General features: G+C 37.1%; 1 protein-coding gene across 5 annotated transcripts in view; it reads left to right on the top strand.

Annotated features, from left to right (window-relative positions):
• LOC127623668 (SLAIN motif-containing protein 2-like) overlaps positions 1-26,007 on the top strand; it is a 35,625-nt gene that overhangs the window by 4,774 nt on the left and 4,844 nt on the right. For 2 of the 5 annotated variants that reach the window (XM_052098090.1, XM_052098092.1), the window contains exons 2-6: positions 4,238-4,380; positions 14,766-14,936; positions 16,441-16,611; positions 18,441-18,782; positions 19,037-19,177. In XM_052098090.1, coding sequence (XP_051954050.1) covers positions 4,238-4,380; positions 14,766-14,936; positions 16,441-16,611; positions 18,441-18,782; positions 19,037-19,177 — 968 coding nt within the window. Of the gene's footprint in view, positions 1-4,237; positions 4,381-14,765; positions 14,937-16,440; positions 16,612-18,440; positions 18,783-19,036; positions 19,214-23,262; positions 23,344-26,007 lie in introns of all 5 variants that reach the window. The other 3 variants (XM_052098088.1, XM_052098089.1, XM_052098091.1) reach the window with 3 other exon arrangements.

Genomic DNA, 26,007 nt, shown 5'->3' with positions numbered 1-26,007 from the left:
GGAGTGCCCTCGTTTTGTGAGTGGTACACGGAGATGGGCAGGGTAGCGACATTTGAAGAGTTGTCATATAGAAGGCTAGGCAACATAGATTTATTCATTAAGAAATGGGGCAGCTATTTAGCCTTTTTAGAATGCTCTCGGGGAGGGGTAGTGGAGAGAGACTTGTTTTAAATATGTGTTGCAACCTTTTTTTAAAGGGGTCATGACATGGGTTTTTTTATTGTATTATTATGTTCCCTTAGGTGCAATTATAGTATTAATATATTTTTTTTTAAGAAAAACTTTTAAAATCTAGTGATTTATGACCTTTTCCCACCCTGTTTCTCATCCTCTGATTCAAACAGTCTGTTTTGGGGGCGTTTTCCATTTAAGACTTCAGTGTTAACGCCCACTGTTATGATTGGCTAACGTCAGTGCCTATGTATCAATTATTGACGCTCCCAGCCAGAACAATATGCAAGTAAACTAAGTAAAAACACTGTGATTATTCATAATGAATGAAATTGCGCTTTAAAAAGTAGTTTAAAGTTTAAAATAGATTACTTACAGTTTGCGTCGTCGTTGTTCCCAGAATAGTCGGCACGGACTTATCTTTGAGCAACAGTTTTCTGGCAAAGCCAGCATCATATTGAGATTTGTTCTCAAAACAGTCATCCTTAAAATGTACAGAACAAACGCTTAAGTTAACACTGCCTTGACTGGGACGTCCGCAAAAAATAAACTGCATCCATTTTTCCCTGACGTCTGGATCTTTCGGCAGCTTATTCAGAGGTTTTGTTTGACCACAGCCAGGAACAGCACATCTGTGTGGCATCGTAATTTTCCTGTGCACAAGTAGTCTCTGTCAGAGCTCGCTGTCCATCGACTGAACACTTGTGAGGCGACGGCGATACTGAAATGAGCGTGAGTTGTCTTAGCGCTTAAAGCGTAGTTATCTTGTGCTGGAGGCGGTCATATGCAAACGCTGGTACGTCACTTCTAACCGACACGTCACTTCTAACCATGAATCCAGAACGAGCTGTATTTTGAGCTTGATTAAATAAATGATTCGTTTAGAATGGGGAGGACGTCTTAAAATATTAAACTTGCAGGACGTTTTAATGATACAAAGACCTCTTATATACCAAAAGATCAAGGCAAATTTGGTTTCTCATGTCATGACCCCTTTAAGTTTCTAAATATTTTCTGCTGTTTTTATTGTTTTTATAGTGTGTCATTTTCAATTGGCATTTGACCACTGGGGTGGCTGTTTGTGTTAAATGGGGGTTATATAATTTGATTCCAAATATTCTGTTTTGTTTTTTTATTTGTTATATGGAGTCAGAAAAATTGGTTATAGCAAAAATGGTTCTGAATGTAGTCAATACCATTTATTTATTTATTTATTTATTTATGTATTTTGTATTAGTTTGGGGTTAAATATGACCAGGACTTTTTGTCTTTACAGGTTTCATGAGAATCACTCAAATCTGTATAACAGCCATGGTGTCATACTTCCACATTGAAATGTAAATAACGTGAATAGGCACTTGCATCTTGTTTAGGCTTCAGTCAGACTCGACAGATCAGCTCCACTAGATGTACATACTTTTCTGCACCGTTTATTGCTGCAGAAATTTTTTAAATCATGCAAAACATTTAGATAAATGCTCAAACAATTGTCCAAATGCTCTGGGAAACGTGATTAAAAACAGATGACACTAAATGACAAAAATCCTAATATTTTTTAATCTGTATGACTGAAAACAGCACATCCCAATGAATGTGTAGCCTATTGTCACCTTCTTGTGTGCCTTAGTTCTTTTGAAAATAAAGGATCAGTATTGGTTAAATGTTGGAATGTAGGTTGTGGTCTATATACTGTATGTAGATCTTTAATCATTTATCTACGATGTGGCTTCTGTTCTTTACCCACAGGTACAATCAATGGATGCCTTTTGAACATTATCCTGTTGCACTCTGTTTTTGGCTGCCTCCATGCAGTCCCAGTCAGCAGCTTATTATCAGTTCTTGAGCTTGTGTGGATCTATGTCAGTGTGTGATCCATTGTATGTGTTTACTTAAATCAGTGTCTGCGATTTAGTTCAATTTATCCAGACTTTCCTCTCAGAATGCTGTAATCTGGACACTTAATCGTGTTTAGTTGGATAAGTTGTTGTGGAAGCAGAACGCTGGGGAATCCCTGCAACAGCTGGACTGTAGCAGGTGAATAAGCTCACTTTAGAAAAAAAAAAAACTGCTGTTAAAGCACTAAAAATAATAACATTAGATTTACTCAAGAGTTTGTAGGACTAGTCTAGAACATATGGGTAAAAACCAAACAGATCAGAATGAATTACAGCAAAGAGGGTATTTAATTGTAATTTAATTGTGTTAGTCATGGTGATGGAAGGGTAAGAGCATGTTGTGTTCCCTTGTTTTGTATTGGATTTAGATTAGCTTAGAATGGATTAAATGGTGTTTAAAGTCACACAATAGATTCATATGGGTCTCAGGCTAATCAATTACTTTTCAAGGCATGCTGTTAGCGAATATGTGGACAAGTTAAGAAGATGATATGTTTTTAATTGTGTTGAATCAATGAACCTGTGCCATAAGCAGTCAGTGCACATCAAAACAGCTCTCAAAATCAGATCTTTGCTTGTTTCTTTCGCATTTCAGGAGAATGGCTTGCCTCCTCTCCTTTTCTCTCTCTATGAAAAGGATTATCCTTACTGTGATTAAACACCATTTAATCACAGCAGCATTGCACGCATGCCTGCTATGCTACTATTTTTTGCAGTGGTTGTCAATTGATTAAAATGTAAATCATCAAATTAATTTCATATCAGTATTTACTGCAAAAGGCCCCCAAATTAGGGCTGTGTGATTAATTGAAGTAAATCTAAATCAGGATATGATGTAGTGCGATTCAAACTGCAAAGGCTATGATTTTATCAAATACATAAATAGTCTGCACGCACTTTGTCTTGAAGTCAAAATATTGTTTGTTTTATTTCCATATCATTAAACATAACCCTATTATTGGCCTACATTCCTCTGCTTTTTTTTAAAAAATTGTTTGGTTTATATACTTCTGCGTCAGAATGCTTTCTGAACTTCTCACTTTGAGCGTTGAAGCACGTCTGTGGACAGCTGAGCTGCTTGCTCATTTGTTTGATGGGGCATGTTGCCTGCACAACTGGAGCTTTGAGTCTGACTGCCCCCTACTGCATCAAGACAGACAATCAAGCTTGAATCACTCTGATTGTAAGAACTTTCCTTATTACGGAATTTGCGTACAGGTCTGGGGCATGATCAACTATAAATCGCTTATAGGACCTTTAAGACTTAAAAGACATTAGAATATAATTTTCTACATCATGCCAGTAAAAAAACTTAACTTTCAACACACTGTCATGGTGAAATCGTCAGTATTTGTATGACTTTTCTAAATTTTTCTAATTCGTAGGATATCGTGTGACTGCACTTGTTTGAATTCCTATGACTTTCAATGGACATCGACGCCTAAACACTAATTCCATCTAATACAGGACAATTACTTGCTTCTGTCACACACAACAGCTTCCTATCATGTTTACACACTCTACTTATTGGTTAATTTTAGGTAAGGGTTTTGGGTAAGGGCATAATATTAAAAAGTATGTCCTTAACGCCTCGTGCATGGAGCTCATGCTTGCTTCCGCATTAGACATCTGGGAATTTGCACGTGATGAATTTGTACAAGTTTATGCAAACAGCATTGTGCGAGACCATATGAAATAGCCAACTCGTAAATTATGTATGAATTTTCATGAGAACTGGTTGTCACTTCTTGCGGTGAGGTGATCCACAACAACAGCTGTCTTTGTCTTAGGTCGGCAGTAAACAAGATTCATGCAGTGTTTCTGTTCTGTCTATTGTTTTGTCTCCTTGAACAGCTGATCTGAACTGCCGCACCAGAGCTTTCTTGCAGCCCTTTAATTCAGTTCTCAATGACGAAGCAAAGCAGCTTTGGCTCTCACAATATTAAAGAGCTGCATACAGAGTGCAGTTTACACCTTACACTGAAAATCAGAGAAACTTTTATTGGGCCAGTTGGCAGATGGCAGATTATTTGAAGGGGTGCATTGCTGAATAGGCCAACACTAATCATGCAATCATAAAGCTTCACTTAATTGAATGTTTGTGTGCAATATTTGTAATGAGAGCATGTTTATTCCATTCAACTGACATGCTGTGGCTTGTGTGTCTGCAGGTTGTACGAGGCAAAGTTGAACAGTCCTCTGCAAAAAGCCTTGAGTCCCATAATGTGGTGCAGACAAGCTCTGGATAACCCCAGCCCTGATATGGAGTCTGCCAAACGATCTCTCATACACAGACTCGACCTTACCATGTCAGGTATCAAACCTATAATTTTTTTTTACAGTCTTGCATTCCAACAACCTTTATTTCTCTGTCTTACAAAACTTAAACATTAGGTTTCCTGCAATGTTTTGAATATTGCTGTTTTGTGAATTCTTCCAAAGTCTTTTTTATCAAGTCAGTTCCTTGTTAGCCATCTTTGGAATGCTCCCAGGCAGCTCAGGCTTTGGACAAATCATGCTTCGGCTACACTAATAATTTTACAGTTGCAAGCGCATTCATTTTTCTACTTGTACAGCTCTCATCCACAGTGGAATGGAGTGTTCCTTCACCGAAAATGCTTTCGAATTTGAGACTTTCACACACTTTGGAAAATGTTGTGGTTAGGAAACAGAAAAGAGTTTCCAACCAAAAACATATCGGTGTGGATATCAGTAATATATTTTCTGACACCTTTTTATATACAGGTGAAACTCGAAAAATTAGAATATCGTGCAAAAGTTCATTAATTTCAGAAATTCAACTTAAAAGGTGAAACTAATATATTATATAGATTCATTACAAGCAAAGTAAGATATTTCAAGCCTTTATTTGATATAATTTTGAAGATTATGGCTTACAGCTTATGAAAACCCCAAATTCAGAATCTCAGAAAATTAGAATATTACATGAAATCAATAAAAAAAAGGATTTTAAATACAGAAATGTCGGCCCTCTGAAAAGTATAATCATGCATATGTACTCAGTACTTGGTTTGGGCCCCTTTTGCATTAATTACTGCCTCAATGCGGCGTGGCATGGATGCTATCAGCCTGTGGCACTGCTGAGGTGTTATGGAAGACCAAGATGCTTCAATAGCGGCCTTCAGCTCTTCTGCATTGTTTGGTCTCATGTCTCTCATCTTTCTCTTGGCAATGCCCCATAGATTCTCTATGGGGTTCAGGTCAGGCGAGTTTGCTGGCCAATCAAGCACAGTAATACCATGGTCATTGAACCAGGTTTTGGTACTTTTGGCAGTGTGGGCAGGTGCCAAGTTCTGCTGGAAAATGAAGTCAGCATCTCCATAAAGCTTGTCTGCTGAAGGAAGCATGAAGTGCTCTAAAATGTCCCGGTAGACGGCTGCGTTGACTCTGGACTTAATAAAGCACAGTGGACCAACACCAGCCGATGACATGGCTCCCCAAACCAACACAGACTGTGGAAACTTCACACTGGACTTCAAGCATCTTGGATTGTGTGCCTCTCCATTCTTCCTCCAGACTCTGGGACCTTGGTTTCCAAATGAGATGCAAAATTTGCTCTCATCAGAAAAGAGGACTTTGGACCACTGAGCAACAGACCAGTTCTTTTTTTCTTTACCCCAGGTAAGATGCTTCTGACGTTGTTTGTTGTTCAGGAGCGGCTTGACAAGAGGAATACGACATTTGAAGCCTCAGTCCACTCCTTGTGAAGCTCCCCCACACATTTGAAAGGCCTTTTCCTGACAATCCTCTCCAGGCTACGGTCATCCCTGCTGCTTGTGCACCTTTTTCTTCCACACTTTTCCCTTCCACTTAACTTTCTATTAATGTGCTTTGATACAGCACTTTGAGAACATCCAACTTCTTTTGCAATTACCTTTTGAGGCTTTCCCTCCTTGTGGAGGGTGTCAATGATGGTTTTCTGCACAACTGTCAGGTCAGCAGTCTATCCCATGATTGTGAATTCAACTGAACCAGACTGAGAGACCATTTAAAGGCTCAGGAACCCTTTGCAGGTGTTTAGCTGATTAGAGTGTGACACTTTGAGCCGACAATACTGAACCTTTTCACAATATTCTAATTTTCTGAGATTCTGAATTTGGGGTTTTCATAAGCTGTAAGCCATAATCATAAAAATTCTATCAAATAAAGGCTTGAAATATCTTACTTTGCTTGTAATGAGTCTATATAATATATTAGTTTCACCTTTTAAGTTGAATTACTGAAATTAATGAACTTTTGCACGATATTCTAATTTTTCGAGTTTCACCTGTATGTTGCTAAAAATATTTGTAATATATTTAAATCTGAATGGACTGGGCGAGCAAGAAATATGTATTGTTGAACCAATTCAAGCTAATATCTTCCACTTTTATACTACACGTGTTAATTTTATTCAAACTCGTTGCTTCCTCTTTTTCAATCTCAGTTCTTCCTTTTCTCCATCTATTTTCTCTCTTTTGCCCTCTACCCATCCACTGTGCTCCATTTTGGCTCTGATTCTCTCTCTTCCTTGCTGTGATCAGTCTGTCACTGTGTGTGCATAGGTTTTTAACATGTGGCATTGCAGCACAATGGGCTAAATCCTTGTTTTTGAGAGCCTCTACATTTATGTGCCAATTCGTCTATCTCTCCTCTAATTATAGGTAGAGAAGGATTATGACAGGTTTCACTTGTCTTATTTGTAGTCACGAGGGCTATTGCTGTTTTAGTCAGGTATGCCCATGTGACATGTCTTAAATTGAGAAGATATGTGTTGGACTGGACTGTCCACTCGCCACCATACTGACAAGTGACCACCTAACCAATACTTTCACAACACAACTGTTACATCACACCCTTTAGACATTAACATATTGTACACAAATGTTTTAAACTCTGGAATATGCCTTTTGTAAGGTCAGTAAAATGTAGAAAAGGTCTACAGACACGCATCAAGTGATCTAAAAGGCTCTTTTGAGTGACTACTACTTTTATCATCAAAGATAATTCTTGGTATTCTCCTTCACTTGACTTTGCTTTCTGAACTGGCATCACTTTGTGTGACATTACAGATAACTCCCAGATCATAGATCAGAGTATTCCATTTCCATTAAAAGATCCAATCTGCAGTGTCAACCTTTGATCACCATTTGGAATGGGTCCAGACAGATGGGTGTATGATGTCATTGTTGTAAATGAAATTGTAATTGCATCAGAGTGCAGACATCATAATGTCATCCTTTGAATGCTTTCCATGTCACATTTCCAAGATATGGTGGAAGGAATAAATGGTTTGTTTTGTCATAATTTTTTATGACTTGCTTAGAAAATGTATGTACAAACAACATGCAGAAGACAGTTGATTGAGATTCTGATTATAGAATTTCATTGTGTTTTGGTAAAGCAACAAAAGATCTCTCAATAAAATAAATTTCATTCACTTCACTGTGTAAAGCTCACACAGACCTATTGCTAGCGGGTATACACTCCATGCTGACTGTGCAGGGTGTAGCATGGTTTCCAGGTTACCTGAGTCATCACTGGTTCCCTGGAGCCTTTGCCAAAACAGTGAAGAGAGCCAGTGCAGGTGTGTGGGATACATGTGAAATATTCATCCTATTAGACACACCTTTCTGCTTCTTTTGTCTCTCTCTCATTGCTTGTTTCTTTATTTTTCTTTCTTTTCATTGTGTTTATTTTTGTCCTTTACAGAAATGCTTTCTGCTGCAGAGTGCATAAATGTGTTTGTTTGTGTGTGTGTGAGTGAGAGGGAGAGAGAGAGAGAGAGAGAGAAAGAAAGAAAAAAGACCATGTTTGCACAGATCAATGAATTCCACATCTAACTGAAGAGTCTGTTGAATATTTGGCCTGCACTTTTATAAGCTTTTTAATTCATTGTCAAGCCAGGTTTATTGTCTTTTATTTCCTGTGTGGTTGGAGAGGAAACTACATACAGTGACTTCTGGAGCCATGGTGCAGTTACAGACTATGTGACACAATGAATGCTAGTAAGCACAGTGTCTGGTTGACACAGTAGCAATGAATAGTCACTTAATTATACAGTACTTGTAGTGTATGGGTATTTAGAAAAGATATCAATGTGCTTCTTCGCTCAGAGTAAAAAAAAAGAAGTTCTAAACCTTTGAGCAACGGCATGCTGTTTGCAAAAATTCAGACACCCGCCACACCACTGGGAGAGGCGCTTAGATAAAATTTCAGCTTTGTTGGTCCTCACAATGCAAGTTAATGTTGACCAGAGTTCACAAGGTCCAAAAGGGACATAAAAGCTGCATAAAACTAATCCATAAGTCTCCAGTGGTTAAATCCATGACTTCAGAAGTGATAGGTGTGGGTGAGAAACAGATAAATATTTAATATTATATTTATACTGTATATCTACACTTTCACTTCCATATTTTGGTGTTGAAGTGACATTCACATTCAGCCATGTACTGGTCGGGGCTGGTCAAAGGTAGAGATTCATAGGAGAATATAAAAAGGACTTAATTATTGATTTGTTTCTCACCCACACCAATCATATTGCTTCTGAAGACATTGATTTAACCACTGTAGTCATGTGGATTACTTTTATGCTGCCTTTATGTCCTTTTTGGAACTTTTGAGATCTGGTCACCATTCACTTGCATTGTAAGGATATACAAAGCTGAGAAATTATTTTAAATATCTTTATTTGTGTTCTGTAGAAGAAAGAAAGTCATACACATCTAGGAAGGCATGAGTGTAAGTAAATTATGTGAGAATTTTAAAATAAAATGCAGTCGATAATGTGTAATTTGTCTTGTTAAAGTATGCATTTATATATGCACCATATATGCACCAGTTACACTCTTAATGTAATTTATAATACGTCTAATACTACAACAAAGATGAATGTAAAAAAGTGTTATGGGAAGAATACAGACAAAATTATAATGATAGGTGTATCTTACTTCAGGTAGATGTATGAATGGCTTTCAGTTACAAACGTTGTATGAGTGAAGCAGAATATCAAACAACAGAGTGAAGAGGCACTTAAGAGTATTTGAATAGATTTTATTCCTTTTGTAATCTATTTTAACAAAAAAATCACATGACTGGTCTTGGATAATGGCTCTACAGAAACGATTATACAGATGTAGGTAAGTTTGCACCAGCTCGCTAATAACTGAAGAATGTTAATGGAATGAGTTTTCAGCCTCAAAATGGGTGGAGCTCCACATCACACCTATAATTTTCCTTAAAGTTTGCGCTGGCAAGCTGCTACAAACCACCCAAACAAACTCAAAAACCCCTTCGTTCTGGCCAGATTTTGTTCAAAAAAACACACAAGCTCTGTTTAAAAACCTAGTTAGTTGCCTATGTAGGCAGCATTTTAATGCATCTTAAGCTAACAAAGTTTTTTTGCAGCTATTTGCAGGTGTGAGCTTCATTAATATAATCGGTGGCCAGGTAAAAGGAGACGACTAGCACTTTAGCGTCTGCCAGTGGGAGGTCGTCAGTCACTTGACTGTCGGGTCTCCCTGCTTAGTTAAGGGCTTGAAAATTGAGAATGCACATCAGACTTGCTTGAAACTAAATATTTATCTTGTGTTTCAAGTCAACAATGAGCTTCTTCTTTTACTGAAGATTTGATAAGACGTCAAGCTGATCTGAATGTTTTCATCGCACTCAGCTGTATATCATAACAAATGCTGATTGTAATCCATAGTGATTCGGTCACCAAGCGTTTTCCCTGTGTTTTTCTCCTACAACAAAAGGACTAATGAAATCAGAAAACAGAGGCACAACAGACTGTTTTTATTGAACATTATTTATTAACTCTCTGAAAGCTGCATCTGGACAGATGCATTCTACGGCAAGGGGATAAATACACAATCAAACACTTTCACAAGGTGATGTTACTCCATAAATCTCATCCAAAATAACTCCGTTTCAATTATTTATGCTCACACTGTACTCCTGTTCAAGTTTCTTGAAAAATGGGAGAACAATTGTGATTATAAATTATATAATTAATTGTGTATTATATGATTCTAAATTGATTTTATCAATCCAACTAGGTTTTGTAACAGGGCCACGGATATGGCTTTGAGCTGGATGCTTTTGTTCTAAACTTTATAAATGTGTTGTCATTTGCTCTGAAAAACATTTAGACAGTAGATGTATTGCAGTGGGTTTGCAGTGTCTGTTTTGCTAGCTATGGTAACCCATCCCAGGGCTTCACACTTACCTCAGAAATGCAAACAATCCCTTAATGTTGAAGTCATTACCATGGTTACATAACTCATTGGACTTGAGGATAAATGGGAGAGACTGAGGTTCAATAGAAAGAGGTTTTCTTAGGGTTTACACTTGATCACATGCTCCACTCACAAAATAAGCCTCTGTTTGCTGCCTTTTGATTCTTATAATTTTCTGCTTATTGTTTAAACATCCATGCCTATATTAATTGTGTTAATACAAATCCAAATATTTATTGGGCAAGTTTTCAGATTCAAATCCACAAGATCTGGGTTTGCATAACTTTTGCATTCCCCTTAGCGAAGAACATTCACTCTTTTTCTGTAACCTCAATTTGACCCTGCAATCAAAGTCACTATCTCAATCCGGTTAGACATTTGGGATTACACTCTGTTTCTGTTTCAATATATTTTTTCCTCTTTTCGTATACAGCTCAGTCTTATCCTGTTTACTTTCAACATCATTCTTTATGTATCCTTGCATTCACACTCTTTTCTTTCCTTCATATTCTCTTATGCCTGTTTTTTTTTTTTTGGTCACTTTGTCTTCTATGGCTCCTTGTGTGAATTGTTCTCTGCTGTTGGTGTTTATCTCATGGTTTGTCTGTGTTTGTCCTTAAACAGCCCATATTGTTCTAACCTTTTGTTACTATGGAGCTTTCTCTCTGCCCAAAATGGGTCATGTTTGACAGGAGGTCAGTAGACGCTTAAGCCCAGGTTCCTTATCCTGTTATGAGCTCTACTGTCTTATTAGCCTACATTTTCCATGCCAAGAAGAAAAGTACAGATGGTTAAGGATCTTTTTAATACTTTTCATTGTCAGCATTACCGAATGTCTGGCAAAGTTGCGACCAATTTGTTGTCCTACGTTTCTCTATTTCTGTATTTCTGTCTGAGAGGTACACAGTACCAGTATTGCAAACTGCATGCAAAGTAGTGCCAATGGAAAGAGATCTTGGATGAGTCAAACCATCTGATGGACTGGAACAGAATGGCCATTGGCTTGCTCCAGCTGCATATGTGGAGTTAATGACATCATTAAAGATGGAAAAGACTATGGGTATTTCTGTTCTGGCTCAGATGCTGCTTTCATAAAATTGGAAAACAGACCGCATGCTCTGATATAATTGGCTAATAAGGGAACATATAGCCATAAATAGGTAGGTTATTATGGAACAGTGCTGTGGGACTTGTAATAAATTTATAGCAGGATGCCCAGGCATTGGTAGTTTTTATATAGAACAGTATGTCTGGGTACAGGTGAAGTGAGAGAAAGTTTTATTAATATGAAATATATTGATGTCATCATAATAGATCGCAACATTCTGTTCTGGAAGTGAAAATCCCATTCAAATGTCAATCAGAGAATTTACATGACTTGGAATTAACAGGCTTTTCTGTGTAAAGACGTGTTAAATCAGCAGTTTTAGGCCAGAATAAATTACAATATGGACCAGACTTAGCCGATAGTCGAAAATCTGACTTTTGATACTACGTAGTTTCAGGCTAGGTTTTCTAGTTTCAATACACTGCAAAACACTCACACCATGGCACACTTTGTGTGTCAGTTATGTATGTGGCCATGTTTTCATGTATTAACAATCACCCCTAATGCCTAGTCTGTTTGTAGTTAGTGTTTTATCCAATGTGTTGACATATGATACTAAATGACCTTGATGCTTATGTCCTAGCAGTCTGGTGTTAGTGGCTTTTGGCCATCTCAACATCACTGATCAGGGCTCTTTTTGTCATTCCTGATTTATTTTAGTCCCTGCTGAATAAGGGCAGACCTCCCTCCTGGCTTCCCTTTTAACACAAACACACACAAGAAATACACAAAAAGAACTGTCAATCAGCTGATGGTCAGAAGTCATCTCCTGCAGTGGTTTGCATACTGATGAGCTGAAGGGAAGCTGCTGTGGACATGTAACTTTGCTTCTTCACATTCCAGCATTCAGTTTAGAAATGGGATGTGATTCAACAAGAGATGTCCTCTACTATTGAGGATTAACTAAGTCTAACTAAAACAATAGTTTATTACAGATTTTCTTTCTAGGTTTGAGAATTCATCTTCATAAGTACATCATTTTCTAAAGGGACAGATGCTATTAAGCTCAAAAAACGACAAAAAATACCAATAAAAGTTGGCCATATGACATTTGTGCTAAATACCAAGTCTTCTGAAGACATATGAAAGCTTTAAATGAGGAACAGACAAAAATTTAAATTGTCCCCTCCACTGTAGCTCTCATATCTCATTTGCCCTCCCATATAATCACACTAGCCACATAACGATTGGAAAAAGACACACCTGGCACATTATATCTTGATGTGCCATCTTTGAATGTTATGTGATCGCAAATGAGATTTGAGTTTTCATTTTTGAGACTACTATTTTTTTTAAAGCTTTAATAGTAATAGGGTCCATTCCAAAACCTAGTGAGCTGCCTCCAGAGGCAGAACATGCAGAGCGCTATTTGAATGATGTGCAGAGTTGATGCCTATTAAGAGTGTGCCAAATTGGTCTCTCTTAAGGCTATTTTTCAGTAAGGATGCTGCCATAGAAGACAGCGAGGCAGCTCACAAATTTATAGAATTTTTATTTGGCTAAAGATCAAGCTAAAAGCATCTAATGCAGAGTACTGACCCCTATAAACAACACTATAATAAAGACCTGCCATTTATGTGTGTACATGCATTATTGTGTCCCTGTGTGAGTTAATGGCTTTTTTTGTGCATGTTTGCGTGTAAGCATGCCTGATGGTGTTGTTACCACGGTTCAGTGGTTGAACTTCAAGGAAGTGAGTTTAGAAGGCATGTTGTTGTTTTCCCTGAATAAAGCTCTTGGTGAGTGATAGCAGAAAAGAGAGTCATTAGAGAGGAGAGAGAGTTAGAGGATGGATCTGTGCATGGAAAGTAGGAAGGAAAGAGTAGGAGGTCAGGGGAAATGTGCAGTAATGACCTTTTGAGTGTTCATCTGCACAAACACACTCATACACTAGAGCTGGATGATATTTATAGAACATTATTGCCTGAATTGATCTAATCGCAGGGATTTTGTTGGCCAACTAAACAACATTGCAATGAGTGATTTATTGTGCTTTGTATGTAACATTTCTTAAAGCCTGTGGCATTTTTATTACATTTCTAAAAGACTGTGAGGCGAATTCACTAGACCGTTGCGGCACTTTTACACATTGTATTTCATCGCAAAAACCTGCATCTTCGCTAACTCATTTAAGTATTTAAATTAAGTTACTGTCATTTGCTTTATGCGCAAAACTTCCTTTAACCTCCTTTCTGTGAAATTAAGCTTATTATATTAATTGTGCTATTTGCCTGCCGCAATAAACATTGCACTATTACCACCTGAAAGCATGCCGGAAACTGAATCCTTTAGCGATTCAGGCACTAAACCAAAAATCAAAAGGCTGAAAAATATTGAGATTATTGATACCGGAACAGTATATTTTTGTCCAACCCTAACACACATACACACACACACACATACACACACACATATGTTGGTCTACCTATCATTATGAGGACTTTCCATAGACATAATGACTTTTATACTGTACAAACTATAGATTCTATCCTCTAAACCCAACACAACCCCTAAACCTAACCCTCACAGAAAACTTTCTGCATTTTTAAATTTTCAATAAAACACTGTTTAGTATGATTTTTAAGCGATTTGAATTATGGGGACACTAGAAATGTCCTCATAAATCACATTTATAGCATAATACCCTTGTAATTACTAATTTGTAACTTACAAAATTGTCCTCGTAAATCACAAAACACACACACACACACACACACACACACACACACACACACACAAGTCAGTGAACCAGCAATCATGTGATAGTATATCCACAGGGAGAATACTTGAAGTGGGTTCTATTTTATGCTCTCTGCTCCTGAGACTGTACAGTCTCTTTCTTGGCTGATATTAAACTAATGGAGTTAAGATTCTCTAGCTGCTGGTGTTCCCAGAAGCCTGAGTAGTGTACCATCATCACTACTGCAGCTTGAACACGAGCCTGACCTTATGAATCATAGACAACTGCATCTACAGACTCAATGGTTACATTGAGTCTCTATGTGTGAGATAAATGCCTTGCTGTTAATGCTGTTTCATTCCACTTAATGACTAAGTCTCTTGTGTGTGTGTATATGCATCTGAGAGTGAAGCATTGTCCTCTTAGACTGTGAATAGACTGGGTTGTCTGCAATGAACTGCACTCTGTATTGGCAATGCCATATGTTTAAATAGACCCACAGTGATGCATAAGCAAACCTTATTGTGTACGTCTGCACACACAGGCAATTGTCCTCTTTAATGAATGGTGTCTGTTTAAAATAACAAGACAAGAAAAAGACAATATGCTTGCACACAACGTTCAATGGAAAGTTCTTTAGTGCTTTTACTATGATTTTGTTTCTCTTGTAGCAAATAAGCGGAGGAGTCTGTATAACAGTTCCTACAGTCCTCAAGTTGGTTACGGGAGCCCGTACAGCACGAACGCAGCAAACAGTCCCTACAGCAGTGGCTTCAACTCCCCTTCATCCACTCCATCTAGAGTGCCTATCGTCAAGCAACTAGTTCTCCCTGGCAGCACAAGTAAAGTGCTCTTCTACTCCTAAAGACCTCAGTGTCCATTTTCAGGATGGGATACTAGCTTACTACTTACTGAATACTGGGCCGGATACACCGTATACTACTTACTATTACAAAAAAAATTAAAGTAAAACAATCTGCATCATTCCACGATAAACTTTTCAAACAACTATTTTGTTTTGTTTTTATTTTATCCTCTCTTCTCCTCAATTTGGCATGCCCAATTCCCACTACTTACTAGGTCCTCGTGGTGACGCGGTTACTCACCTCAATCCTGGTGGCGGAGGACAAGCCTCCACTTCTGAGACAGTCAATCCGCGCATATTATCACGTGGCTCGCTGTGCATGACACCGCGGAGACTTGCAGCATGCGGAGGCTATTGCTACTCCGTGATCCATGCACAACTTACCATGTGCCCCATTGAGAGCGAGAACCAGTAATCACAACCACGAGAAGTTTACCCCATGTGACTCTACCTTCCCTAGCATCTGGGCCAATTTGGTTGCTTAGGAGACCTGGCTGGAGTCACTTAGCACACCCTGGCTTTGAACATGCAACTCCAGGGGTATAATTCTATTGTGTGATTTAAAGGAATGTTCCGGGTTCAATACACATTACGCTCAATTGACAGCATTTGTGGCAAAATGTTGATTACCACAAAAAATTATTTAGTCTCATACCTCCTGTTCTTTACAAAAATGTATGTATTATTTGAGCTGGTAAGTTGTTCAAATTGTGATTGTTATTTTTTGTTTATTTTATTTTTTTTACAGTCAGTTTAGGGTTTGTTGACATTACATCATCATGGCAACAAAGTTGTAAAACTGGCTATAACTTTACACAGAAAAGGTTAGTAAGTGATTTTATCACATTGTTTATGTCTTGTGGCTATACTTTTGAAACTGAGTATTTTAACGAAATTGGCCCCATTCACTTCCGTTGTAAGTGCCTCACTATAACCTCGATTTTTGCTTCTTCTTTTTTTTTTTTTAAAGAAAAGGAGGAACAAGGCAAAAATGGTGATCAATATTATTCCACAAATGCTGTCAATTGAGCTTAACTTGTACTGAACCTGGAATATTCCTTTAAATCCACTTTCCTTTAAACAAGTGAAGAAACATATGTACAAAGTTTCAGCTGATATTACGTCTGATTTGTCAGTCACTCTAGAAATGAAAGTTCAAATTGAATGCATTGCATTGTGCGATACAGTGTTCTGTTTAGTGTTCCCTGTTTTATGCTTAAAGATAATTTGCGTACTGTGCACAGTATACAGACTATACAGTATAATGCAAGAATATTAAGAATAGTATGGTAGTATGCAATTCCAAACATAGCCAATATAACTTAAGCTGTAAACACACAATAGCTATTCAGTGTTTTATAGATCTAGCTAAGGTTATCTATTTGAAAATGGTCAGCTTTTTCCCTTTCTTTATTATTTATTAGTGTTGAGGCATTTGATGTATTTATTTTTTGTTGTTTTGTGTGTGTGTTTGTGTGTAGGTCAACAACGTGGATCGGCTGACAGAAATGCTCAGGCAGTGAGCCCTCAGTCCTCAGTAGACAGTGAGTTAAGCACATCAGAGATGGACGAAGACTCTGTTGGTTCATCGACCACATATAAACTCAATGATGTCACAGACGTGCAGATACTCGCCCGCATGCAGGAGGAGAGTGAGTAATGTTGTCTTTTCAGTAGGAGAATAGATAAGATATTTTCTTACACAGTGCTTTGATTTAGTGTTGCTTGAATCTTTCATATCACCTTTTAGTCTGTTAAAAGCTGTTATTGTTACACGTTTGATTATCATGTGGCTCAAAAGGATGATAACTAGAGAGCGGCCAATATTATTGTTTTAGGTCTAAAACTAATAGAGATTATATAGTTAGTTTATGATAACTAATGTGCTGAATTGATTTGAAATTGCATATTTAAATATTGCCGAGGCCGATAAATCGGCTGATATTCTAACTTTTTTTAATTATTGACATCGGCCAATACATTTCCCCATTTTGTAGATTTTTTTTTTGAGGGTGCAAAAAATCGGCTGCTTGCATGTGAACTGACTGAAACATGTAAACTACCAGTCACAGTTAATTTTGTTGTTACGTGCCATCGTTTTACTACAATAATAGAGTAATTTAAACGATCCGCATATCAGAGCCACTACAGACGCGTTTGAGCTCATGTTAAAGTGCTCGCCTGTTTCATTCTCTCTCTCTCTCTCCTCAACAGTTCCCTGTAACTTTTAACTGTCTTGTCTAATGATAAAAAGGCAAATATCAATCAAACTAATATCATATAACATCTGCAAATATGCACATATCTTGTTTAAACAGATGTAATAAACCAGACTCACACAACTTGAGCAGATCAAGCATCCTGTGGCGCCCTAATTTATATTCCTCTGAAGCACGTATTCTAACAGTCTGTCCTCAGTAGTTCCCTAACTTTTCTTATGATAAAAGGCCGATTTCAATAAAACTTATATTATTTACCATTTGCAAATATGCGTATATCTAGTTTAAACAGATGTATTTCACAAACCTCCTGTTGAGCGCTCATTTAATATCTTCCTCTGAAGCGCGTATTCTATCAGCCATAATCAAAATACTTCAGTATCAGGATCAAAAGTTCCTCTGATTCACAAATCATGACAACAATCCAAGCAGGCGATCCAGGCCATTTAAAATGTCTGGAGATTGCTGGCTCCACATGAGTGCTACTTCAAGTCTGTATACGGAACCAGGAAAATGCTGCCTCCAGAGGCTTTATACGGAGGTGTGATGAAAAACAAGGTGCTTTTCAAACTGTTCGGAGATCAGTTTCCTTAAGAGTTCCAAACATTAAAAACAGATGTCTGTTTAGCCATTAACTGATAAGGTAGCAAGTCAGCTGCCTATATTTTCGGATGCACCCAAAATTAAAAGCACTTCACGTGTGCTTTAAGTAAATGTCTTATTCACCATCACTGTATGTACAATTGGTTTGATTCTGTTTGTTTTTTGTAAATGCAATTTGCTAATGTGGACATGCCATCTATGGTTGCTGGACTACTGTGTGTACTGTTACTTCATTTTTCCTAATATATTAACAATTTCTTCATGTGCAAATAAATTAAAACATTTTTATGACTAAACAGAAATCTGAAGAAACTGCTATCTACCATTTTAAAATACTCAATTTCACACAAAAAGTATTTTATATATAAAAAAAAAGTATTGTAAATATAGTTCTAAATAAGAGTTTCTTATTTTTTTTAGCAATTTTATATTTACGTTATTTAGTATATTAAATTGTCTGATATATCGACATTGTATCAGCCACCCTGCTGTCTGGATATCAGCATCGGCCATTAAAAACCCATATCAGTCGACCACTAATTTAAATGATATACATTACTATCATATAATATTAATATAATATAATAATTTTAGTATTTAATATCTGTAGTGATAAAGTCCGGTAAATGTCATGTGCATCTGTTTTTCTCTCCATCTAGGTTTAAGGCAAGAATACGCTGCAACAGCGTCTCGTCGTAGCTCTGGTTCCTCATGCCAGTCGTTGCGACGTGGAACATTGAGTGATCAAGAGCTAGATGCACAGAGCCTGGATGATGATGAGGATGCAGTCCACCATTCCTTCCACACACCCGTCAACCGCTTTAGCCCCTCCCCTCGGCATTCCCCCTGTGCCTCCCCCAGGAACTCGCCCCGTTCCCGCTCACCCGCCCGCTCATTAGAGTACAGCCGCGGATCTCCCCAACCAATCATCAGCCGCCTTCAACAGCCCCGACACTCTCTGCAGGGCCACGATTCCCAGACCAATGCCATTAAGAATGAAGGTAGCTGTACATCGAATCAGATTTAAGCATCAGACAAAGACAATTTCTGTAAATAGATATCGTTAGTTGAAAAGTTGATGCTCGAGTATGGAGAAACACTTAAAATGGCAGCCAGTACTGGACCTAAAATATACATTTTCAATTAAACATGTAGATGTTTATACAAAAATAAATGTTCAAAGACTCGTTTTTTAGGCAATCCTTGCACTTTAATTTATGGTTTCCTCCATCCTCTGTGTGTTTTGCACATGCAGAAAAGTTGAGGCGGAGTCTGCCTAACCTCACACGGACTAGCGCTGGTCCAACTGCAGAGCCGGTGAAGAACAGCAGGAGCTGTGAGTCAAATCTGCAAGTGCCAAATGGAGGGTCACCCAGACACCAGAGTCAGTCTGCCAGTGAGTCTACAAACACACACACCAATCAGTTCATTAGTGAGTACTTCCTCCATGCATGAAACACACACACATGCAGAGCTTCTAAACAATGCATCCACATAAACACATCTGTTTGACAAAATACTTTTATTCCATCTAAAACAATTTGAAACAGCATTTTGCTAAATCTTTTATAATTATTATGTACAGAACTTTTATTATCTCAGAGAAAACATAGAGTTTCTGTAAAAATGAATTCGCTAAACAAAATAAATTAATGAACTATTGAAGGCAAAAAAGGTGTATAGGTGTAAAACATAATATTCTGTAAATGGGGACCGGTTTCAGAACTTAAGCGTATAGGTTATACAGGTTTAACCTATATAAACGTCCTTCTGTGTTTCTATAAATGGTAACCTAAAATTCTAATGTTGAGCAAAAAAAGTCCATGGACATTAAAGGGTTGACCGATAGTGGATTTTGCCGATACCCATAACTAATCTGGTATAAAAGGCTGATAACCAGTTAATTGGCCCATAGTTTTTAAAAATCAATTTATTGAATTAACAAAATTTTGATTTTCCTTACCGTGACAAGCACAGACGTTGAGGCAACAAGAGTCCAAAAATGAATAAAATCCCATAAGCAGTTTATTGTAAAATAGAGCTAGGCGACAGGCAAATATCCCAGTGCCAGTTGTGATACTCATTGACAGACAATGATCGACAAAATTGGGAAATGGAGCTGAAAAGTTGGCAAATAATATAAATAGTAGCACATGGTTTAAAATGAGTAATTCATTTTGCTCATCTACCTGCAATTGTGTCGGGTGAGCTGTAAGACATCTCAGAGTGACACATGACAAGAAATGGCATTAGACTCAGACACACAGTTGAAGAAACACGTTTTATAATTTTTTTAAGAACAGTTGACAGAATAGCCATCGATGCTCATGTCTTATTTGCAGTTTTTTTTGTAGGTTCAATCGCGCGTTTGTGTCTCGTGGAATGCACGCATGTAAAGAGTTCTCTCTCTTGCTGTGTCAATCATATGAAAATTGTTTGCAAGTGTAGTGTGTAGTGTGTTTGCAAGCAGTTTGTGCTAAACATGCATTGTGAACGCAACTCTGCAGGATCACTTTGCTGTTTCGTAAAGAATTTGGTACTTTAATTAATCAAAGTGGCATTCAGTTGATCACAAAGTATAGTCAGGACATGACTGATGTAAAAAACTGCACCATCACTGTTTGAGAAAAGTCATTTTGATCAAACCTAGACCGGCTCCATTTCCAACAGCCATCACTCCAACACCTTATCCTTGAGTAATCATGCTAATTTGCTAATTTGGAATTAGAAAATCACTTGAAAATATCAAACACAGTTGAAAGTTATTTGGTTTGTTAAAGGAAGCTTAACATTGTCTTTGTGTTTGTTTTTGAGTTGTCACAGTATGCAACAGACTGGCATGACTTAAGGTCAATATTAGGTTTCTCTAGAAACTCGTCAGTCAATTATTGTTTTGAGGAATGAAGGCTATACAATACTTGAAATTGCCCAAAAACCTGAAGATTTCATACAAAGGTGTACACTACAGTCTTCAAAGGCAAAGGACAACTGGCTAGGATAGAAAGAGATGTGGAAGACCAGATGTACAACTAAACAAGAGGAGAAGTACATCGGGTCTCTAGTTTGAGAAATAGATGCCTCACATGTCCTCAGCTGACAGCTTCATTGAATTCTACCCGCACAACACCAGTTTCATGTACAACAGTAAAGAGAAGACTCAGGGGTGCATGCCTTATGGGAAGAATTATTTTTTTTCAAATTGTAATAGAAATTGTTCATGTTATTAATGTCCTGACTAAACATTGTGATCAGTTGAATGCCACTTTGGTGAATAAAAGTAACAATTTCCATAAGCGCAAAATCTGTACATTATTCCAAATTTTTATTTATTTAAATAAACATTTAATTTATTATTATTATGTTTACAATTGTCTTAAATCTTAATTTGTATTGGTAGCCTAATATTTGACCTATTGTAGACAGATACTTGCGTGACGGAAAATGAGAGGTGGTTATATATTATAGATTTTTTTCGTTATTTTAATTGCTTTTTGGTCTAGTTTGAAGTGCAATTTGAATTTGGAAATATCTTTGGTTTAAGTTTTTCATGTTTCAATGAGTTTAATTTTTGAAGCAAAATCAACTAAGCAAAAATAATACATACACCCTTGGTAGAAGGGGCAGGGGGGTTGACGATGTAATCATGTATCACATGAACGTATTTCTTGCATATCGCTCAGCACTATTGTGCAAAAAAAAATAATAATAAAAAATAAATAAATAAATAAATATATATATGTATGTGTGATTTGGTGCATAGGACCTTTTACTATGAACAAACCAGACATTTACAGGGGGCTTTTATTTTGAAATGTCTGTGCTCCCAAAATTTTTTACAATATAAACACGATAAGTAAACATTGTAATATGGGCTAATAAATACTATTTGATCAATAATTAATCAACAAAAGTTCATGAATAGTTGATCATCAGAGATTGCGCTTCATGATTGTCCAGTAATCTGGGATTATATATAAACAGACCTGTGTCCTTTTCTCTATGCACAATGTCTGTCAAAATCAACATGAACATTAATATGAAAGAATTATTAGATTTTATCTACTGAACAACAAAACCTCTTCGGACTGTTAATTTTTTTTATAACCTTACTGTAACAAATTGGACATCCTCGATCCAGAGGCAAGAGACCACGGTTACACTGTAGAACCCTCCAGTGCCGGCCATGGAGCAATAATCATTTTAAAAACAATTAACAATTATGGCCATAGATATTTTTGCCAATGGTTTGAAAAATCTACTTACTGTAAATACCGATGTAACGGTCGACCTATCAACTACCTTCACATTCACAGTATTTTAGAAGATGCACACACACACACACACACACACACACACACACACACACACCATTCATTGAATTCCATTGTGTGTGATGTTTATAATAAATGTTATTTTGTTCACAAATGTTCAGAAATAACTCACTTTTCCTGATTTGGGATTCTATGCTTTGACACACATTCACACTCTTATTGCACCTTTGGTGTCTTGGCAGGCCGAATGAGACTTTTATATTTTCACTTTCTCTCTTAAATTATTTTAATTAGATTTATTTATTTTGGCATCTTGGCTTTTTCACTAACCTGACTTGTTTTACAGACAAAACTCTTGTACATTTTTTAGGAACGCTTCAGATGTTGGATCTTGAAGGCATATTTAAAGTGACACAAGGTCATAGTTTATAAATTTCCTTTGTATGATAAAATCCTTTAAGATTAGTCATCATATGCACGCTCGTGTGATCATCCTCACTGAAGGAAATTCCATGACGGCATACAAAATCCTTTTATCCATTGAGACCAATGAGACCTTCTTGTCAATGATCACCTCATCCTATCCAAGTCTCTTTAAAGGGTGTAGTCCCTCTCTTATAATCACCATAAAGGAATGTTTGATAAGTAACGATGCATTCAGTGTCCAAGGGTAAAGGCTGGCATTAATCTTTACACATCACAGGCCAAGACTCCCTTTGGCCTGCTTAAGTGATTTAACACATTGTGTCTTTGAATGTAAGCACTATTCCAGAGTTTAAGCATATAGAATTCTCCCCATTAACATGGACAGTCTTGTTTTATTTCTGTCCTAGCTCAGCATGCTCTTCCCTTCTCCTCTCTCTGCCTCTGTCTTTCCCAGCCACTTTGGCTGGGGTGCTGGTTGTCTGGATGTAGTTAGATGCTCTCTTTGCTTAGTGCTGCCTTCTGTCTTCCCTTCACCTGGGGTCAAATTTTTAGTTTTCTTTGCTGTGGCTCCCTCTAATGGCTGTTTTGAAGTGGTGATATCAAGAATGGCTGTCTCTGCCTGACTCTGGCTGACTATCTTTGCCTTAGCACATGCTACATTTTTAGATTAATACTTGTTCTGGATCAGTTCTGGTTGGAGGTTAAGTGTTGGAGGGCTGCAGGTGGAGGTGATTGCTGAGTGAGCCTGGATCAACACGTAATTTTTGCTTCTCTATTATCTCAGCGGCTCACCATAGGCTCTCCGCTCCTGCTCACTCCTCACCAAAACCAAAAGAGAGATTGCAGAGCCCTACGTCTCTACGAGGTAATGAGTGGGTCATCCAGACACGGCTAAACACATCCATTTATGCTTTATGGCCTATTCATATGTTTAGAGCATAAGGAGAATGATACTAGATATTCTTGGAAGGGTTTTTAGGATGGACCCAAGACCATTTGATGTCAGGGTTTGGTTTGGTTTGTGTGAAAGCTGTTTTCTGAACTGACTGAACACCTTTTCATTGTTTGTAATGGTAGTGTTGTACTTAAGGGTATTCAATAATTAATCACAAAGTTTTTAAAAATGAATTTGAAATGACAGACTGCACAAAGTTTCTTCTATAGAAGCATGGATCATTGCATAAAATTTTTAGGTCTGTCTTGAAAGGTTTAAACATCATACTCTCCATGGAGAAAACGAATGGGAATTTTACTTCCCGAAGCTGACTGGTGCACTCGATTTGCACTCTAAATTGCGGAAGTGAACTGCGATTGATGACGTTTAGTTTGCCCATTATAGTATAACGTTTGGCTTCTGAAAGAGGATGTGCTTTCGGCAAGGAGCTCGCATTTATCTCTCTCGCATCTGCAGTACACAGACGCAAGTGACCTCTGTGTGAGTTTCAGGACTGACTCTAGAGTTGTTTTTGTGCAGTATTGTTCAACAGTTGTGGATTTGATTATTGTGTTGTATATTTTAGATTTAAAGGTATTGTATCAGTTTCTTTGCAGTATTGTAAAGATAATGATGCTGTTTAGATGCCTTAAAGCAGAGGTCACTAATTAGCGGACCTCAGTCCAGGTCCGGACCACCCACACCCATCATATCACTTCTGTAGGTATGGATTTAAACACTGGAGTCCTATTGATTGCTTTTATACTCCCTTTATGTGGATTTTGAAGTTTCAACATTTTGGCACCCATTCACTTACATTTAATGGACCTACAGAGCTGAAATATTCTTCTAAAAATCTTAATTTGTGTTCTGAAGAAGAAAGAAAGGCATACATATCTGGGAAGCGAATTTACATGATTTTCATAGACACATGCAGAGACTTGAGACTTTAACGTTAGTCCGACAGCAGTAGGAATGGTCACGAGCGACTTCAAAGTACAGAGATTAGCCACTTCAAGCAATACATTTGCTGCATTTGTGTACAGGGTTTTACAGTGATCCTTTGAACACTTTTGAAAATGGTGCACTTAGGTCCAGATTCACAAAACTTTCTCAAGAAGAAAATTCTTCTTAATTATTATTTTTGTCTGAATTTCGAACTTAGAGCTGCACTTTGAAACTTTGTGCTCTCTAGCGACATCTGTGGTTGAAACTTACAATTTCAAGCATTTTGCAGAAGAACACTTTGGGTCAGTTGTTTCAGCTTTGCTCTTCTGGTGGATGAATCGCATGATTTGAGGATACCTGGACAGCACCTGTGTGTGGACATGACTGGGAGATACTCTGAGCCAGATTCATTTGTTCTATTTTCATGTTGATATTATGAAATATCAATTATGATATTGATATTTATTCTATTAAATATTTAAACCCGAAATATTACTTGCTTTGACAAAGACAAACAACACTTGTCTTTACATATTTTGAATGAATGAATGAATGAATGAATTTTACACTTATAACACTTTTCTGACACTACACTCAAAGTGCTTTTACATTGATGACAAACCATCACCAGTTACCAGCTTATTTTAATATGATCATTCATGAAGTCATACATATTAGTAAACATGTTTCAGTAACTTCACTGGACGATGTAGATACATCGCGATCAGTTAGCACATGAGTAATGTTCAATTAAAACAAGCATGACAAGCATTATAAGCTTCAACAACCCTACCAGAAAACATTTGTTCCTACCAAGGAACAAAGTTCTTAAAAATCATTGTAAATAACATCTTAAAGTTAGGATAACCTCACAGTTGTCTTATATCCATATAGATAAGATATTTTAATGCATTTTTTTCAAATGCGTCGCATTCTATAATCTTGAGTGAATGTGCTGTTTGTGTAGAAATGTGATTTTAGACCAAAACATGTTTTTGACTGTTTTGTGTTTTGTTATTTTCATTTTTAGCTTTCAGATCATGTCAGTGTTATCATGAAATTCAAACAGTAAATATTGTTTTGAAGCTTCTTAATGTGTGTTTTTTTTCTTAATTTATTTATTGCTTGAAATTAAAAATGGTCAAATTGTTTAACTGACACATCTCAAGCACTTTACATAAAAAAAAACATATTGCAAGGTGCTTTCTACTTTACCTATTTTTTATTTTTTTACAGATGATTAATTTATTGTCACTATTTGCCATGTGTTGTAATAGACAAGGCAATCTCATGAGCAGGCTTGTTTAATCAGACAATGTCAAAGTCTGTCATTTTATTCTTAAGAAAATATACAGTGGGTACGGAAAGTATTCAGACCCCCTTAAATTTTTCACTCTTTGTTATATTGCAGCCATTTGCTAAAATCATTTAAGTTCATTTTTTTTCCTCATTATTGTACACACAGCACCCCATATTGACAGAAAAACACAGAATTGTTGACATTTTTGCACATTTATTAAAAAGGAAAAACTGAAATATCACATGGTCCTAAGTATTCAGACCCTTTGTTCAGTATTTAGTAAAAGCACCCTTTTGATCTAATACAGCCATGAGTCTTTTTGGGAAAGATGCAACAAGTTTTTCACA

Source organism: Xyrauchen texanus, chromosome 30 (assembly GCF_025860055.1).
Source record: "Xyrauchen texanus isolate HMW12.3.18 chromosome 30, RBS_HiC_50CHRs, whole genome shotgun sequence".
NCBI classification, from domain to species: domain Eukaryota; kingdom Metazoa; phylum Chordata; class Actinopteri; order Cypriniformes; family Catostomidae; genus Xyrauchen; species Xyrauchen texanus.
Note: the sequence above shows the minus strand (reverse complement) of the source record. Positions and strands in the feature narration are given on the sequence as shown.